The sequence below is a fragment of the Barbatula barbatula genome (assembly GCF_947034865.1).
Source record: "Barbatula barbatula genome assembly, chromosome: 12".
Taxonomy (NCBI): domain Eukaryota; kingdom Metazoa; phylum Chordata; class Actinopteri; order Cypriniformes; family Nemacheilidae; genus Barbatula; species Barbatula barbatula.
Window position 1 is genome coordinate 18,783,999 of NC_136775.1, and position 20,198 is coordinate 18,804,196.

Genomic DNA, 20,198 nt, shown 5'->3' on the forward strand with positions numbered 1-20,198 from the left:
CTCCCTTGACTCTCCAGAGGACAAGCATCATTGGAGAATGGATGGATGGATATTCCTGACTGACTGAACATGTTAGTTCCTGGTTGATTCATTACTAGGATTATATAATCGGTAATCTTTGGTGGTATGTATGGTAACACTTAACATCAATGTTGTATTTGTTAACATTATTAAATACATCAGTAAACAAATATAGTTTTTTAGGATTTATGATTTTTTATGGAATAATCAGCATTATTATTCATTATTATTAGCATTATCAGTTATTATTCATGTTAGTTTGCGGCTAACAGTTACAACATAAAATTTTAACGGATGTATCAGTGAATGGTGAAATTAACATGAATGATTTTTTTATATATATTTTCAGTAAAAGATCAAAATATTGAAAATAAAATAGAAACTGTTTACATTTTTATTGACATATTTCAGCAGTTGACAAATTCCAGCAGGCACGCTAATAAATGCAGAGACTCCATTAAAATCCCATTAGATTAATCTTTATAAATTTAAACAAATTAAAGCTGATATATCCAGTGAATCAGTTGTGGATGACAACATTCAGTGACAGAAATCTCATCCACGAGTCGGTATCTTGGAAGATTACCATTGCATGGAATAAATGCAAAAATAAACACCTCACAAAAGTAACAGACTCGTCTCAATGTTTGTTCTTTAAACATTTAGCAATTGCCCCAAAGCAAATCGAATAACCTCATTACATAATGTCAACATGTCTTGAAGTCACTGGAGTTATTTGTGAATCTTTTAGTTGTAAGACAGTTATCTATGACATGATTTACTGAAACTGTTCAGCTTTAAAGTATTTGCACTCGTCAGACACAAATGGAATAGATTTAGTTTTGCAACAGCAATATTTACACATCTCTAAACTTTAAAGTATTTCTAAAGAATGACTTTGTACAGTTTTGACACTTCAATCACATTTATTAATAAGGCTCAGTTGTACTCTGATCACGGAAAGTTGAAATTAAAAGTAAACAGTCAGTGCGGACAACATTGGCCATCATAACAGTCATCGTATATAGAGAGTAAAACTGATACCGACAAATGTCAACCACATTGTGATCAAAGTCACGATACAGCCACACGTCCGATTATGCGAGAAATAAACAACTAGTAACACGGTTCTTTTGGCGCAGACACGCATCGCCCCTATGGAGTTGAGTTTGTCTCCTGCCATCCTCTATACAGAGGGCCGCTCAAACCACCAGCCAATGCTGAAGCTGCAAACAGACAGAAATCAATTGCTTGTATTTACAGTAAATGCTGTTGTAGAATTATGCTGGTGCATTTCAAACATGCAGAGTAAGTTTACAGACTGCACCAATATATCACTGAAGGGTCATATGATGTTCCGCCCTTATCGGCAGAAATCGATCGGACTAGAACAATCCTGCCATATCAGAGGATCGCACTGTGCCAAAATTTCATTTATTTGTGATAACGCTGCGGTAAAATGTCATGTTTAGCATAATTAAAAGATCACCCATAAAATTGATGTAATCTTCCTGTTCTGACTGTGCACATGAAACAACTGTCTGCTTACCGTGAACTGCCGGACCTCTCCACGCTCAACCAAGTGATGTTCAGTCTCCGGAGTTATGGCATATGCCACTTTCTACAAAGATAATGTATAGCTGTACTTTAATATATGCCATACTGTACATACACTTGGACCAACAGTTTAGGGTCGCTTGACTTAAATGTATTTAATGATTATAATCACATTGTGATATAAATGTCTACTTGTATGTTGGAGATGTCATTACTGTTAAAAATGCTTAAAATATAACATCATTTGATTTATTTTGAGTTGTCTTTAGTCACAACATATTTTCCAAACTTATATTTGTGTTATTCAATCGTTTTGATTAGTTTGCTGTTTGACCCAAACCTTGACCAGTAGGTACACACATTTGAATAATTTACACAAAACTGCTTTGTTTAGAAAGAATTATATGCAAATGCAATTAAAGTGCATCACTAAAAAAAATTACTAATGCATTATAATTTCATCTAGTGATGAATGTTTCTTCCCAGACACTGTAAACAAATTCACTTTGCAATTCATCAGTTCGATGTTTTATTTAGTTGAAGATGAATACTTACATCACAACAGCTTCCGGGCAAAGTGCAGAACTTGTAGATGGCATAAAGAGGCACCATGATCATGGACGATATGGACAGACACCAGCCAATCATGTTAGCCCACGTGGGGAAATAATAAGAGCCGTATTTTGGAGGGTTGAAAGTCGCAAAACTGATGACAACCATGAACTGAAAAAACCGAAAGAGAAACAAGTAGCACATTTTAATGAGATCATCCATGGACTATAAATGGTGTAGTGATTATTCATTGTGTTTGTGACAGAGGAAGAGTAACTGCAATTGTACCAAGAGAAAACAAGGGCTAACAAACTTCCAGCACAGTCTCCAGTACAGACCGGGTCTCTGTCCAATCATCTCCTCGATATCGTCACTAAAGCGATCCACACCTACACACACACACACACACACACAGGATGGTAAAACTTCAACATTTATTTTTTAACATTTCTTGAATTTTGCAATATGAAAACATTTTGTGTGTTGATCTTGTTTAGCACAGATGTGTTTGAGCAATAGAGGATCTTAACCTCTGCCTTGACCCAAAGTTTACAAACTTCTAAGCTGTGTCATTTGTGAAATGAATTAGAGGGTAAATGATCATTTATTGCTTATTGCAAACAGAAATCCTAGACTGTGGCATCAAATCCTCTTTCTTCGATTTGCTTGTTCAGAGAAGGACACGCCTCAACATCAGCCATGCTTTGCTGACAAAAACATCCGTTTAAATGATGATAGCGTATCGGAAGCAAACATCATCAGTGGCTTCGGTGTAGAGCAAATATCTTGCTCTCTGAGTCTTCCTGCCTGCAGGGCTTTGATCAAGAGTCGCTGTATAAATGCAGAGTGATTGCTCAACAGAGAGAGCAGAGCCGTGTCACAAGACAAGGGCCAAAGGCGCAGGTGTTGTCAGTTAATGAAGCTTTTATAAAGGCCACTGCAGCCTCAAGCTAGACTGTCTTGCCCTGGCTGAGAGCCTGAAGCCTGTGATCCAGTTCTCTTAGGAAGAAGGGCTCTGATCGTTGCTCTCCCCGTCATGAACTCTCAGTTAGCAGGTTGCTCTGACTGTCTTGAGCTTACGGAGTCACTCTGAAGTTCAGGTCTTCAACTGAACTCAAGAATCGTTCATTGCCTCAGGTACGTTTGAAAAGTTCACATTCCTGTGACCAGTGGCTGCTTTGAAAAGGCAGAGAAATAGATTTTTGAGGACAAACTCAATGTGGAAATTAATAAAAGAAAAAAACATTTTTTTTGGGCCGTCATCTGTTTTTTTAGCAGAATTAAAAAAAGAAAATGTTTCTAATGTCACTGATGTGAATTATGAATTTATTCACTCAATATTGCAGACTGTATAAAACGGCAACAACTATTTAAGAGTTAACTAGTCAATGCTTTACAGAATATGGATCCACAAGCACAAGAATTCGACCGTATATCAGAACTCTAATGAAAGACGGTCTGCCATGAGCACAGCTGCCGGCATTCTGTCTGATAGCCCATCACCACTCTAATGTCACATCAGCTTCTCTGGACATGTAAGAACAGGAACCACCCTCACCGTAGAACCAGGCGATACCAATGGCCTCAATCAACACTCCGAAGAGAATCGATGTTCCTGCAGCAAAGTGGTCCAACAAGGTAAACACGTAGATGCCACCCTGGAGGGGGAGGGAGGTGAGATCAACAGACAGAGAGAGAAATAAATCAAGATGAACATAAATTTGTCTCCATCTTTGGTATGTTGTTATCACAGACTCTTGAGTCATTTGGAGATGTAGTAAAAGAAAATATTATTTGTGACCCTGGATCACAAAACCAGTCTTAAGTAGCACGGGAACATTTTTAGTAAAAGCCAAAAATACATTGTATGGATCAAAATTAAAGATTTTCTATCGATTAAGTAAAGATCATGTTCCATGAAGACATTTTGATAATTTCCTACCGTAAACACTTTTTTGTAGGTATATGGTCTGCTGCAGTGCCTCTGATTAAAAACTTCAAAGGCAATTTTCTCAATATTATGATTTCTCTGCACCCTCAGATTCAGAGTTTTAAACAACCGTAGATATTGATATTGTCCTATCCTAACAACCCATATATCAATAGAAATATTTATTGTTAAGTTTTCAGATAATTAAAAAATCTTCATTTCGAAAAATGTACCCATAAGACTGGTTTTGTTATCCAGGGTCACATTTGGTAAGATTTCTCACGTTTGTCACACATATGAGTGAGATAAGGAATGTCGAAACAACAACGAAGAGTGTGAAGAGCTCCCGATGTTTGTGCAGGAACTTGAATTCATCTATGAGTCCCGTGATGACAGATTCCATCCCTCCCATCTGAAAAACAGTGTTTCATTCTGTTTACTTTACTAGGGTTTATCATCTGGGAAAAATGTAATCCTTTTAACACTAATCAATATTTTAAATATATATCTAACAGGCAACTGAATGGTTAAATTAAGTTAAGCTAAATAGGAATAGAGTTGTGTATAATATGCACAGAATAGAAAGTTTATTCCAAGGATTCTGTTTATATCATCTAAAGGTAATATATGACATTAAAAGAGCAGAGGTCCTAAAACAGAACCCTGTTGGACACCACAAGAAATGGCAGAGGTTTTTGGAAACTATTTTTCCAAAGCAGCCAAAAGCAATTTATTCATCAAGTGTGATTTAAAACATTTCAAAACTGCATGAGACTACATTCTGAAGCAGTGGTTCTCAAACTCTGTCACTAGAGGACCCTCCTCATCAGTACACATTTTGGACTTTCTTTATCAAATACAACTATTTCAGCACATCAGCATGTTATCTAAGTTATCAAAGAGCTAAAATGTCTGTCCTGTAAGTGATACATCCAGACTGGGCAGTGTTGAGGATAACATAAAAACACTCTGTTCTTTGTACACTAGATCACTCGATCAAGCCATTTTGTAGGATGTAAATAGATCAAAGGGCTGTATTAGCTGGTTGGTTTGGTTTATCAAGGTTGTCAAAGGGACTCACAGCACTGTCGATTCCTAACGTGAGCAACATGATGAAAAAGATAACAGCCCAGACTGAGGAGCCTGGGAGTGTAGCAATGGCTTCTGGGTAAATTATGAACACCAGACCTGGACCTGAGGAGAAGCAGGTTATAATTTGTTTAGGACATAACAGAGCAAGACTATACTATTGTATTCAGCAATTTACCTAAACAAGCTAAATAAAAAAGTCTAAAATTAATTCTAGGCGCAAAATCTATACATAAGGACACTAGTGTCACCAAGACGTGCACAACTCCATAAACAGGTTTTCAGATTTCTTCCATTGGTTGACCAAAATAATAGTTCTGTCTTAAACTCACGTTATTGGCCCGAGCATAATATAGGCAGCACATTATTATTTATTCATGTTTTTTGATGAAGTACTTGTTATTCAATTCCACTTAATTCAGTTGTTTATGCAAATTATGTATATATTTTAAAGCAGTCAATGTAAACAACAATCTAACAGAAATATAGCACGAATGTTGCTGACAATCAGACAAATCGGTATGTTTTAGTTCTATTGACATTCTGCAATTCACACATATTGATTTTCCTCTCAGAAAGACGAGAAATGTCTCCAGACAGTTGTGTTAATGTGATTATGACTGCACAATGAACACCATATTTAAATTAAATCAATATGATATTGTCGTGAATTTGCTTTGTTTGTTTCATTTAAAGATATTTCTTTGGACCAGTAAGCCGAGATATAGTCTGGTATAGGATTCAACAATCAGAGGAACAGATACACAAGAGAAACACTCACTCACCATCAGTGGCGACTTTATCAAGGGCAACATTGTGTTTTTGTGACATATAACCCAAGAAGGAGAATATGACAAATCCAGAAAAGAAGCTGGTCAGAGAGTTGATGGAGGTGGTTATGATCGCATCTCTATAAAAAAAGAACAAATTTGAGCAAGAACTCTCATTGGCTCCCTCACTTTCCTTAACTTATATCTGATATTGAACTGTTTATATACAAATGCAAAAAGACTTTGTGCAAAGCATCAAAGGAATTTTAATTCAGCAATACAGGTATAAGCAAATGTTCGCTTTTGTGTGTGCGCCCCCTCCAAATCCTGGCATGTATGTTTGATTTATCACTTCAATGTGACTCCAACCTCATGGTTCGGGTTTGCTCACCTATAACAGTTGTTGCTGAATTTGTTGTAGCTGGAGAAAGCGATTAGCACACCAAACCCCACACCCAGAGAAAAACAGATCTGTGTGGCTGCCTCGATCCAGACCTGCGACAAAAACGGCCCCGGCCAGCCGCACAAAAGGGGCCGCACAACAGCTATCATTAGAGATAATTGCAGGAAACTCATTCAACAGAAAGATGAAAGACACTTGTGAATACAGGGTAATTTTGCAAATTGCTGCTGCACACATGTGTCTAATCTAATTCTGAAATTGCTGCTTTGAGGTCTCCTTGCCAAGTGGCCCTCTGGGAATTGATCGTAGATCCTAGAAAAACTTACTTAAGGCTAATAGTAACTTAACCTGGCATTTGGGATGATGAGCGATTCTTATAAGCTATTTAAGAGATTGATACGTAAATATACACACGGTAGCTTTTTTCTCTGTTTCTCCAATAGCAGAGCAACATGTGAATGAAACCCTATGAACAAATGCTAAGACTCTTGTTTGCTTTTCTTCAGTGCCAAAAAGCAAGTGGAATTATCTTCCATGTGTGCTTAACTGCGACATCCAGGTGTCTGTGAACACAGATGTAAACAGGGCGCGTGTGGGTGTTTAGAAAATGAGAAGATTTGATGTACCGGTATACTGTATGTGTCTGAGGGTTAATCTCCACATGTTATGAATTTGAAATAACCGTTCATGTCCGGAACAATAAGAACTATAATATCTAAATATTACATTATTTGGTTTTAGCAATTTGGCTTAGTGTTAAAGAAATTTTAAATAAGCAACATGTACGGGGACACCAGATAAATGGGTGCGTGTACCTGAGCATCACACAGGCGGAGGAAGTCCACACTCAGGTAAGCTTTAATGCCATCAATGGCTCCGGGCAGAGTCACACCACGCAAGAGCAGAACAGTTAAAACAACATAGGGCATCGTGGCTGTGATCCACACCACCTGCGCACACACACACACATGCATGTATGAGGCATGAACAAAACACAACTGACTGAGGCTTTATACCTTAAATTCGAGATGCACTGGTTTATCGGGCCAATAATCGGTATCGGTCGAGAAAAGCAATTTTTTACATTATCGCCGATTGGCTCTGTAAATAGAAAATGTCAGGAAACTACCAGTTTGATGGTCAGCATAAATCGTCATTATATGTTTTAATAACATTCAGAAAGTTAAGAAATATTAATTTAATTTTAAGAATCGGTATCGGCAGATAGCACTCTAAATAATGGGCTATCAGTATCGGTAGTATCGGTGCATCTCTACTTTAAATGTTACTGTATGTTGTTAAATCTAATTTGTTTTACTTAACCGAATATGTATATCATTGGCTAATAGTTTGTGGGTGTTAGGCCTGCTGATATGCGGTTACCTTGGTGTTCAACGTTGGTTGTTCTTAGTAGATATATACATGTGATTGCAAATGTAAAGAATTTAATCTATCCCTGTTTATCTTCCAACAGGTGAAAATCTTTTGTCTGGTTACTTAGCACAGAACTAGCCAGATAATTTAAGCTATCATTCATGTGTTTTGCACAAACAATTAGAGATGGGCTCCATGCTGAAGTTTAATGTTCAAGTGATAATCCTCTACTGATAATCCGTCACTAATAATAGTCTTCTGTCGTACGTTGAGTTATTTCAAACCTTTCCTGATGTCTTCACTCCCTTCCACAGACTGAAGTAAAGGACCACGATGACCACAGCCAGGCATGCAGTGAGCTGCCAGCGGGGCAAACCCAGGTCATCTATCCCAGTGCTTTCATGAAGGTGCAGGACCCCTCGCCTAAGAGTGTAAGAAATACATGTTATATCATATATCATGGTTATTCAACTCATGTTACCCAATACACAACATCATATGGTTATTCAACTCCTGGAGCATCACTTTCCTGCAGTTCCAACCAAACTCACGCTATCGAAACTATCGAAATTGTATGGACCCAAAACCACCGAGATATTTCTCAAAATATCATACAGTTTATAAACGACAAGTGCGAATAAGATCACAACAGAATGATCAATCATTTGGACATACTCAAAGTACTCCAGTGCGGGTGTGGCCTTGTGCGTGTCGTTGAGCAGGTTGTCATTGAGGTCCGAGCAGTTGGGACTGTTCCAGGTGTTGTTACAGTGGATCCAGGGCAGTTCACCGGAGAAAGAGGAGAACAGGTAAAACAGAGCCCAGGCGATGATAACGTTGTAGTAGAATCCCACATACAACGAGATCAGGATGACGGTGAAGCCCACGCCTGAGAAAAGAGTTTCACACCAGCAAGTCAAACAAGTTAAATGTTGAAAAAAAGTCAATGAGATCCATTCACTCAGGCTTTAGTCTGATGGGCACCAAATGCCATTGGAGCTCATGTTATATCATGTGACATAAGGCAAACACCTCACACTATTCTGAAAATTGCCAAAGGAAATAACATTTCAGAGCTGCAGAGGAAAGTGTTCAATAAAATCTCTCCTAAATGTTTGTCTGTTCCTCATACAAGCCTATTATATTGCATTTAAATAACTGAATGTTTTTTGGAGCTGGAAAATGTCCTCGTTTAAAAAAGGGAAACATACTCAACCATGATCTTTATGAAAAGAACTGCAAGGAAACTTTGGGTCAACCGCTGGGTTCAATTAACCCAGAACATGGTTTGACCCAGAAATGGGTCGAACCTGAATCAACAACATAGGTTTGTTGGCAACTTCAGAGATTTGTTCTCCAAACTTCTTTATGGTGACATCTCTATCATTATTCAAATTTAAATAGACCCCAAAAAAATCTTGGTGTATATGGTTGAGGAAAAACCCTTTTGTTTGCTAGAGATGTTTGCTAGAGACAGCCGTCCGCAAGTAGAAAGGGAAGTGTGATTTTGACTGAAGCTCCATTTCACTTCACTGAAATTACAGTGCAACTATAGTACAACATCAGCCCAACAAAATGATTGAGAAAGTTTAACATTTATAATCACTAAACACAATCACAAAGTCAACAGAAGTGCTTCAGGGTGTCTGCACAGGAACTCAAGATGCTTAAGTGAGTTTTCTCCCTGGCTAACAGCAACATGTGCCAGCAAACCCCTGTGGTTCTTGAAACAGAGTTCTTTGTCTCAAAGCAAACAGGATTCTCCTATCATATATTATCAGCACATGTGTGATTCCCAGCCCCTCTCAGGGCATCGATCCTGAGGAAGCAAACATGTTGATCAGTGATAATTACAGTAATCTCTCGCTGAGTGCCAGGCTTACGGAGAGCCAAGCTTGTGATTAAAATGTCCGTCTCCGTCTCTCTTCCTCTGCGACGTGCTTGACAGCCCATTTCGGACACAAAAAACAGGCGTCTTTGCCACATGGAAGGAAACAGTGGATGGCTTTGTCAGTGTACCAGAGCTTAAGAGTGAATGAAGAGTGAGGCTTTGGGGTCAAGTGGCTATAGAATGAAGTGCTTGCATTGAATTAGGAGTACATTTATGAATTAGGGTTTTATGACTAAGTTTTATGTTTTATTGAGCCTATATCATATTTTAGGGTTGAGTTTGGGTTAGTTAGAAAAAAGATGTGTTCCAGGATCAACAATGTGTTATTTCAGAAACACACACTGAATCTTGATCGGATCCCAATATGTAACCTATAGAAATAACGTATGCAAAAACAGCAGAGAGCAGGGCATCAGTCCACCATCATGATTTGATACCAGTGAAGTGACAAAATGTGGTTGCCACCATGAGCCGAGCTCTGCCAGACAAATTTCAGACTAAAAGCCAATTTTACTGTCTTCTTTTTGACTGCAGATGATTTCAGCAAGAGATAAACAATACCTGTCTATTGTCAGACTGAATGTTTGTCCGGATGAGCTCTTCTAGGGGACAAAAGCACCTTCTGCCTCTAGCGCTGCCATATATACATATTTTACATAAAAAACATCCAATTTGTAACAAACATGCCGAATACTTAAACATGGGATATATATGAAGTAACTTCATTGAAGTAAGAGGTTTATTACCTTTAAAGATAGGGCAGATCTTCCAGACTCCCGCTGCTCCTTCGCGGTTATACTGACCCAGTGCTAACTCCATATAGAATAGCGGCATTCCAGCTATCACCATGAAGAAGATATATGGGACCAGAAAGGCACCTGACAAACAAAATCACAACACCAGCTAATATACAACACTGGTCAAATTTGTGGACACACAAATTGCATTCTGTATTCATTCCTTTTTGGAAATAAGTATACATGTCAGTATAGGACCAAAGATTTTAGCTTTTTCGATTTTAGTTTCAGCTGCTTAAATTCTTCAAAAGATTTACCACAAAACATCAAGATTGAATGGTTTAAAGAAAATAAGAAACATACATTTAGCAATATGTGTCAAAGTTAGGTGATCATAGTCTTACGCTGTCACAAAATCCTGTAAAACACTGAAATTGACTGGCAGTTGGGGCGCCAGAAAAATACAGTAAAATTGTCAGGGTTTAGTCAGGGCAGAAAAATACACGGATTCAATTGCAGGGGTAACAGGGGTATTTATTGAAATACGACAGAGAGAAACTGGGAGAGACCAACAGAGTTGGAGTTGACTAATGGTCCGGACGTTGGGGCTGACTGCAAGGCCAACTGGGAGACCCAGTGTACGGCAGCGCCAGCCGATGGAAAAGCGAACGTCCGTCCAGTTCGAAGGACCACCCAGAGATAGCAGGCAACCGCAGCAGCGAAGACAGAGCCACCAGCCAATGACGTTGGAAGTCTTGTGTGCAGTCTGTTCTCCCGAGTGAAGCAGCTGGGGGACAACAGCGGGCGGCGTAGACCCACGTAGGAGGCGCTCCTCCAAGCAGCCTCAACGAGACCCCGTGTGTGCCGAAGACGGCAGCAGCGAGTGGGGAGACAGCTGAGCACAGCGTTGGCAATCCTCTCGGAGGCGGCGATGTCCGCTATGGGTGACGCAGAGGTGGCAGGAGTAAATCCAGTAGATTTGGGAAGACTGAGCTAACAAGGAAAAACGAAGATAAAGGTAATCCACAACACGCACACAGTTGACAAGGTATCCAGCACTTCGGGCTTGACGCGATAATCCGAATCGACAGGACAGGAAAAGACAAGAATACAATTAACTGGAGTACAGAATCAGGGTTTGTGAACTGAGTACAACGATCGCACAAAGGGAGTGTGAATAGGTGAGGATTAAATAGGGCAGACTAAATGAACACCAGGTGTGAACAATGAACTAAATGCATGCGGTAATGAGGCGGCAGGTGTGGCACATAACACGCAGATAGAACGTGCGGCTGTCAAAGCAATCCTAACAAACATGAACATTCACACACACACCAATAGACGAAACAGACAAGTGCTAGTCCCGAGGCCTGACAGTACCCCCCCCTCCACGAACGCCCCCAGGCGGTCTAGGAGGGGGCTCACCTCGTCTCCGATGGAGATCCATGATCAATGAGCGATCCAGAATGTCCCGGGACGGCACCCAGCTCCTCTCCTCTGCACCATATCCCTCCCAGTCCACTAGATATTGAAACCCCCTGCCCCGCCGACGCACGTCAAGGAGTCTCCGTACCGAGTAAGAGGGAGCACCATCAACAAGACGTGGTGGCGGTGGAGGGGGTCGGCTGCAGGCAGGATTAATAGGTGAAGAAACCACAGGTTTAACCCGGGATACATGAAAAACTGGGTGGACCCGACCAAGGGAAGGGGGGAGTCTGAGCCTGATGGCCACCGGATTAACCACCTTGGTGATGCGGAATGGCCCTATGAACCTGGGTGCCAGCTTACGAGAAGGCGCTCGGAGAGGTAGGTCCTTAGTAGCGAGCCAAACCCGTTGACCACACACATAGGTAGGGGGAGAAGATCGGTGACGATCGGCTGCTGTCTTCGTGCGTCTTGAAGTCCGGGCCAGGACCTCTCTGGCCCTCCGCCAGGTGCGTCGACAGCGCTGGATGAAGGCCAGAGCAGACGGCACGGCAGCGTCGGGTTCCTGTGAGGGAAAAAGAGGAGGGTTATAACCAATAGAACACTCGAAGGGGGACAAACCTGAGGCAGCCGACGGAAGAGAGTTATGAGCATATTCCACCCATGAGAGTTGTTGGCTCCAAGAACTCGGAAGTGACGATGTCAGACAGCGGAGCATTCTGCCGAGATCCTGGTTGGCCCGCTCGCACTGCCCGTTGGTCTGAGGGTGGAAACCGGAAGACAGACTCGCAGAGGCCCCGATCTGTCTACAAAACTCCTTCCAGAATCGGGAGGTAAACTGTGGCCCCCTATCCGAGACCACGTCCACCGGCAAACCATGGAGCCGGAAAATGTGGTCAATGACCAGTTGTGCAGTCTCCCGTGCGGAGGGAAGCTTGGGAAGGGGGATGAAATGAACCGCCTTGGAAAAGCGATCCACCACAGTGAGAACCACCGTGTTACCGCCAGAGGGAGGAAGTCCAGTAACAAAATCAAGGGCTATATGTGACCAGGGGCGGGAGGGGATGGGGAGAGGACGAAGCAGACCAACGGCAGGACGGTTACTAGGTTTAGATTGGGCGCACGTCGGGCAGGCCAACACGAACTGTCTGACATCGGTGGACCATGACGGCCACCAGAAACGCTGTCGAACCGACGCCCGCGTTCCCCGAATCCCTGGATGGCAAACCAGCCTGGACGAATGTCCCCACTGAAGGACCGCAGATCGCAACGCAGCCGGCACAAACAATCGACCCGCCGGACACTCAATCGGTACTTGCACCCCTCGTCCGGCCTCCCTCACCCGCTGCTCGACTCCCCAGGAAACAGCCCCGACTACCACTCCTGTGGGAAGGATGGCGTCGGTCGACCGGCTGTCCTCAGAGACCTCGAACAGGCGGGAGAGGGCATCGGGTTTCGTGTTCTTTGAGCCAGGCCGGAACGAGAGGGTGAAGTTGAATCGACCAAAAAAGAGTGCCCAACGGGCCTGACGGGAGCTTAACCTCCTGGCCGAACGGATGTACTCTAAATTCTTGTGGTCCGTCCAGACCAGGAAGGGCTGCGCCGCGCCCTCCAACCAGTGACGCCACTCGCCCAGGGCTAGCTTGACCGCCAGCAACTCTCTGTTGCCGATGTCGTAGTTACATTCTGCCGGGCTGAGCCGATGGGAGAAATAGGCACAGGGGTGAACCTTCCCATCGTGAGCGGACCGCTGAGACAAGACCGCGCCTACTCCGACGTCTGAAGCATCAACCTCGACGATAAACTGCCCCGCAGGATCTGGAAGAGACAAGACAGGAGCAGAGATAAAACGGGACTTTAAATTATCAAAGGCCTCCTGAGCCTGCTGATTCCACCTGAAGGGAGTCTTTGTTGAAGTCAATGCAGTAAGGGGTGCAGCTGTCTGACCAAAGTTTCTGATGAAACGGCGATAAAAATTAGCGAATCCCAGAAACCGCTGCACGTCCTTACGAGAGTCGGGTATTGGCCACTTGGCGACAGCCTTTATCTTGCCGGGATCAGCCTGGATACCCGTAGTGGATATTATGTGGCCAAGAAATGTCACGGACTCGGCATGGAACTCGCACTTCTCTGCTTTGACAAAAAGTCTATTCTCTAGCAGGCGCTGGAGAACCCGTCTAACGTGCTGGGTGTGTACCTGGAAGGAAGGGGAGAAGATTAAAATATCGTCCAGATACACAAAGACAAACTGATTGATCATGTCACCCAGAACGCTGTTGACAAGGCCCTGAAAGACAGCTGGAGCATTGGTGAGTCCGAAGGGAAGCACCAAATACTCGTAGTGTCCCGTGGGTGTATTAAATGCTGTCTTCCACTCATCTCCTTCCCGCATGCGAACAAGGTGGTAAGCGTTGCGGAGGTCTAACTTAGTGAAGACCTTGGCTCCCTGCAATAATTCAAAGGCAGAAGACATGAGAGGTAGGGGGTACCTGTTCTTAACGGTAATGTCGTTCAAACCTCGATAATCAATACAAGGACGCAGAGAGCCATCCTTTTTCTTTACAAAAAAGAAGCCCGCGCCCGCGGGGGAGGAGGATCGGCGGATGAGTCCAGACTGCAGAGAATCGCGGATGTATTGGTCCATGGCCTCTCTCTCAGGACCGGACAGGGAAAATAATCGACCCCTAGGAGGAGAAGTGCCGGGGAGGAGGTCAATGGCACAGTCGTATGGGCGATGAGGAGGTAGCGAAGTGGCCCGGGACTTGCTAAAAACCGCGCCAAGATCATGATACTCCGCCGGGACCGAGATCAGGTCGATGGGTTCCACCTGCGGGGCACAAGAGACAGAGACAGGAGAGAGGGCAGGACCAAGACAAGACACATGACAAGACGGACTCCAAGAAATAATGGTGTTATTTACCCAATCAACGTGAGGACTGTGCTGTATCAACCACGGATGCCCGAGGACAATAGTATTGTTGGGGGAATCGAGTATGTACAGCACAATGTTCTCACGATGATTCCCAGAGACGAACAGACTTACGCTAGGGGTGCAGTGAGTGACTGTGAAGAGGAGAGCGCCACCCAATGAACAAGCCGAGACTGGAGCAGAGAGAGGAATCGAAGGAAGTTGCCAACGCTGAGCCGTCTTGCGGTCAATGAAGTTGCCTTCGGCCCCTGAATCCAACAGAGCCAGACCCGCGTGAGTGACCCCCTGGTACTCCAAGGTAAACATTAATTGTGTGTGGGACACCTCCGTGAGAGGACAGAGAAGCTTGCCCACCAGTATCCTCTGTCCTACCGGTGGGCGTTGGCTTTTAGTGGGCATTTGATGGCGAAATGACCAGATCGGCCACAGTACAGGCAGAGACCCTGAGTCAGCCGTTGTTGTTTCTGGAGAGCGGAGAGTCGGAGTCGCCCCAGCTGCATGGGTTCTGAATCCCCGGACGTGGTAGGTTGTGAATCGAGGCCCATAACGTCCGTAGCCTTCGTCCGGCGCCATGGGTGGACGACCTGTCGTCTGCGACGGCGGAGATCTAGGCGAGATTCAACTCGTAAAGCAAGAGAAATGAGTTGTTCTAGTTCTGTGGGCACATCCATAATAGCCAGCTCGTCTGCGATGGAATCGTTGAGTCCCTGCATGAACCGTGCTCGTAGAGCAGCAGCATTCCATTCGCATGCAGCACTGAGGGTCTGGAACTGGATGGCATAATCAGTGACGGATGAGCTGCCCTGCATCAAGCGCGATAGTTTAGCCGCTGCCTCATCCCCCTGGACTGAGCGATCAAAAAGTCTTTGCATCTCCTTACGAAACTCCTCAAACGATGAACAGCAGTGTGCTTGAGCATCCCAGACAGCCATACCCCACTCCCGGGCCTGACCAGTCAGGAGGGTAAGAACGAAGCTCACTTTAGCTGCCTCGGAAGTGTAACGACGAGGCTGGAGGTTGAAAACCAGAGAGCATTGAGACAAAAAGGCACGGCAGGAGTTGGGGTCACCATTATAGACTGGAGGATTGTTGACATGGGGTTCGGGTTCCCGTCCTGGAGGCTCTGCCCGAGCTGCTGCGTCGAGCTGTACGGCTTGGAGACGAGACGAGAGTTCGTTAACCTGGGCGTATAGCGCACCAATCTCCTGTGCCGCGGAGTTGAGACGGGTAGCTTGTTCGCCCAGCATTACTCCTTGCCGAGTAAGGGCCGCCCGCAGTGGATCTGCCTCTGCTGAATCCATTCTTGGTGCGATCGTTCTGTCAGGGTTTAGTCAGGGCAGAAAAATACACGGATTCAATTGCAGGGGTAACAGGGGTATTTATTGAAATACGACAGAGAGAAACTGGGAGAGACCAACAGAGTTGGAGTTGACTAATGGTCCGGACGTTGGGGCTGACTGCAAGGCCAACTGGGAGACCCAGTGTACGGCAGCGCCAGCCGATGGAAAAGCGAACGTCCGTCCAGTTCGAAGGACCACCCAGAGATAGCAGGCAACCGCAGCAGCGAAGACAGAGCCACCAGCCAATGACGTTGGAAGTCTTGTGTGCAGTCTGTTCTCCCGAGTGAAGCAGCTGGGGGACAACAGCGGGCGGCGTAGACCCACGTAGGAGGCGCTCCTCCAAGCAGCCTCAACGAGACCCCGTGTGTGCCGAAGACGGCAGCAGCGAGTGGGGAGACAGCTGAGCACAGCGTTGGCAATCCTCTCGGAGGCGGCGATGTCCGCTATGGGTGACGCAGAGGTGGCAGGAGTAAATCCAGTAGATTTGGGAAGACTGAGCTAACAAGGAAAAACGAAGATAAAGGTAATCCACAACACGCACACAGTTGACAAGGTATCCAGCACTTCGGGCTTGACGCGATAATCCGAATCGACAGGACAGGAAAAGACAAGAATACAATTAACTGGAGTACAGAATCAGGGTTTGTGAACTGAGTACAACGATCGCACAAAGGGAGTGTGAATAGGTGAGGATTAAATAGGGCAGACTAAATGAACACCAGGTGTGAACAATGAACTAAATGCATGCGGTAATGAGGCGGCAGGTGTGGCACATAACACGCAGATAGAACGTGCGGCTGTCAAAGCAATCCTAACAAACATGAACATTCACACACACACCAATAGACGAAACAGACAAGTGCTAGTCCCGAGGCCTGACAAAAATAAAGTTTTTCTTGTCAATTTGGAGTCTTTTTCTGTAATTCGACAGTTTTTTTTCTGTATGAAGACTTCAAACTATTGGTTTGTTATGGCTTCATGGACTGCCTAATATTGTGCTTTACTATATATCTCCTGATTTAACACACACAGACACATACATGTGACCATGATCTCCAATTAAACTATTAATGGCTTTCACAGAAAGATCCATCTTCTTGTACATCTAGGTTTAATCAATTTAATCCATTCAGAACATTGGTAATAATACAAAGTCTCATATTCGATCTTACTTTAAACTTTAAAGAATTCTTTCAGAGACAATAACCAACAATCAACAAATATTTCAACATGTTTAACACATTTTCATACAGTACATATGTTCCCTCACCTCCTCCATTTTTGTAACACAGATAGGGAAACCTCCAAACGTTGGCAAGGTCCACAGCGAACCCAATCACAGAAAGCAGGAAGTCGATCTTTTTACCCCAGGTCTCCCGCTCCTCTCCCGAGGGGTGGGTTTGACCCGTGGGGCTGATCAGGTTGGAGGTGGTGAACTGCACTCCATTCTGCTCCTTCACTAGGATCAGCTCCACCTCCTTGGGACCAGTGGGGCTGGAGGGTTTGACGGGGGCGATGGCTGATGACATGTGTGTGACTGGTAGTCTGCCTTTTAGCGTGGGTCGCCGGGCAGGGCCGGACAGAGAGAGGACCTCTAGGTGTAGTTACTAAAGCCTCTCTGACAGGATGAGGGGTTGGGAGAAGAGTGAGGGACAGAGAAGAGAGAGATTGAGGGAGGAGCAATTCAGCCATGTTGATAACGGAATGACCAAAAACCAGGATCAACATGGAACTGACTGTCGACACTACGCTTGACAAAAATACCTAGATCCAATACCATTATGCAATTTTCAACCAATCTGTGAACATCCTGAAGGGACAGATGCAGATATAAGGATTTACAAATATAAAATATGGACGGATCTTTTTTTTTGTGTATATTTACAGTTAAGGTTTAGAAAAGTAATGGAATCAAAAGTCATTATAAAGAGATCAAATGAAGCTTTTTTAAATTGATCTGTAAGGTTGGAAAACCACCGTACAAGATCAACAATTGATCAATGTTAATCCCTCCGTACAAAAATATATTTATGACATAAAACAAAAGATTCACTATATCTCCATATATATGTGACCTTATATATCTCGGAATACTACGAAGAATATTATCCTGTTTACATTAGGTTACACTTACGAATGTATTTTTAGACTAGATTTTTGGAATGTATAAAAGTGCACATTTAAACATAATATTACAGTGGACCTGATTAAAAACGTTATCAACTAATCGGTTTTAATCCTATTGCATATCAAGAATAAAGTAAACAATATTATGGGAATAATGCAAATATATTAAAAAACTGAAAAATAAGACAAAGACAGAGAGACAAATTCTGCAAAAGGTATAAGCCTTTGGATTGTACAAAATATATATTTTACCCCAATATCAGGTAGCAAAACCCAACCAGAAAGTCAAAAAACTAGCACATGATGATTTTTTACATTTAAAACGTCAGCCAATCATGCAGTAAAAATAAATAAAAATAAATGAATAACAGCAAAACCTACCTTCAAGGTGGTGTGAAACACTTCTCGGCAAACAATCCTCTTACCACACCATGCATTGATGGTCCATGTCAATTTGGGAGATCATTTTAGCCATTATTGTTAATGTAAAATAAAACTGTAGATTTAAATAAAAGTCAGCACAGAGGTGAGAGACAGCTGTGAGTGAATGGATGGTCTTTCTCCTACACTGGGCAGAAGCAGACACAGTTCCACTGACCAAGGGGGGTCTAGAGATGTCTGTGGGATTTCCAGAAATTTGAAAGACAAGTACCTTCCCGTATCTCCTCCCACCTCCTTTTCTCTCTCTCACCTCCTCATTTGCTTCCCTCTTCCTTCATTTATCTATCTCTTTTGACATAATGAGATCATATATGACATTTTCTTCACAAGTACGATGCGGGACATTATAACACAAAAACACAGGAGAAACTACGACCAGATTAATATATTGGACACTTTGATTGTAACGTTTAACTGATTTGTGTCTCCGATTATTTTTGTTTATAAATGATTTTAAAGACTTTGTAAATTCTTTATTCTTTTCGTGAATAGGTTTTTTGCTTGCTTGTGGGGATTTGGTAAATCAGAGCATTTATCTTGGCCCGAGGCTCGAAATTAATCATTTTATTGTCGACATCTGTTAACGGAGACAACTGTTTGGCTCAAGCGCAGCATATAACAGATCAAAAAGAGGGTTATCATCCTACCCTTTACACAGATTCGACAAATCCATCCCCCTTTTTGGTTCCAGAAAAAGGAAAATCTTGAGACGTGACACTGGTGCTTATGATGATAAGAACACAAGCCTGGTACAGTGTAAGAGTGTTTTTACTACATAATAACAGTGTAAATAACGTACTTGCTCATTCATACTGGTCATCCGAAACCATACAGTGTAAAACATACAAAAACATCTGCATTGTCTTCCCAAATCCTTTTAAGACAATTTGAATCTGTTTTTGTGCATTTTTTTATCATGAAATATATTTAACAGCCAAACACAATTAAGAATAAAAAACAATAACATATAAACAACACGCTGTTTTGTAAAAAGGCACATGCACCTGTAATTCAGATGCCAATGTGCCCTTCAAAGTTTTGATGTGATGTTCGAAGTTCAAACTGATCCCCATTCTACACGCTACTTATGTTGGTCAAAAAAATACTTAATCTGTAAAAAGAACATTAAAACCAATACAAATATTATGTTTGTTTATGCCAAATCAAAGTATCATTCAAACCCTGGCAGAAAGGTTTACGGGACAGAACAGTTACAGCCCGGATATTTTGTGTAGACATTACGCGGTCATAGAAGCAAACAATGTGGAAATTCCACAGATATACAGTCATTGCAAGACTCACTGATTTGAAACAATCCTCCATGAAAACCTGAATGGATCCACCAATTAATAGAGCATTTCATTTAAAATTAGAGATGACTGAACACAAGGATCATGCACATGTGTGACCTGGAAAAAGACTACAAAACCAGTCAAAAGGGTATCTTATTGTATTTTTATATATTTGGCCGAGATACAATTATTTGAAAATCTGGAATCTCAAAGGTGCAAAAATAACAAATGCTGAGAAAATCGCCATTAAAGTTGTCCAGTGGCAGAGCTCAAGTTTATGGGGTGGCCAGCGGGTGGCCAAGGCAACTTCAGGGGGTCCA

The 20,198-nt window shown here is 42.9% G+C and overlaps 1 protein-coding gene across 1 annotated transcript; it reads right to left on the bottom strand.

The window, feature by feature from the left end:
• Positions 1-401: 401 nt before the first annotated feature.
• slc6a3 (solute carrier family 6 member 3) lies at positions 402-18,765 on the bottom strand. The gene is made up of 15 exons (XM_079468754.1): positions 18,527-18,765; positions 17,289-17,636; positions 10,334-10,465; positions 8,372-8,585; positions 7,981-8,119; positions 7,138-7,272; positions 6,311-6,414; positions 5,935-6,059; positions 5,142-5,254; positions 4,344-4,472; positions 3,689-3,788; positions 2,419-2,519; positions 2,134-2,301; positions 1,571-1,642; positions 402-1,247 (listed from the first exon to the last, which is right to left on the bottom strand). The coding sequence occupies exons 2-15, from the start codon at positions 17,545-17,547 to the stop codon at positions 1,224-1,226; spliced, it is 1,815 nt and encodes a 604-aa protein (XP_079324880.1). The 5' UTR covers positions 17,548-17,636; positions 18,527-18,765; the 3' UTR covers positions 402-1,223.
• Between the last annotated feature and the right edge of the window lie 1,433 nt (positions 18,766-20,198).

Bases quoted from the DNA above. Each gene is read 5' to 3' on its own strand.
- slc6a3 (XM_079468754.1), bottom strand. From the start codon at position 17,547: ATGTCATCAGCCATCGCCCCCGTCAAACCCTCCAGCCCCACTGGTCCC. The intron at 2,520-3,688 runs GTGAGGGTGGTT...GTGTGTGTGTAG, and splicing joins TGGTATCGCCTGGTTCTACG to GTGTGGATCGCTTTAGTGAC. The intron at 1,248-1,570 runs GTAAGCAGACAG...GTCTGTTTGCAG, and splicing joins GAGAGGTCCGGCAGTTCACG to CTTCAGCATTGGCTGGTGGT.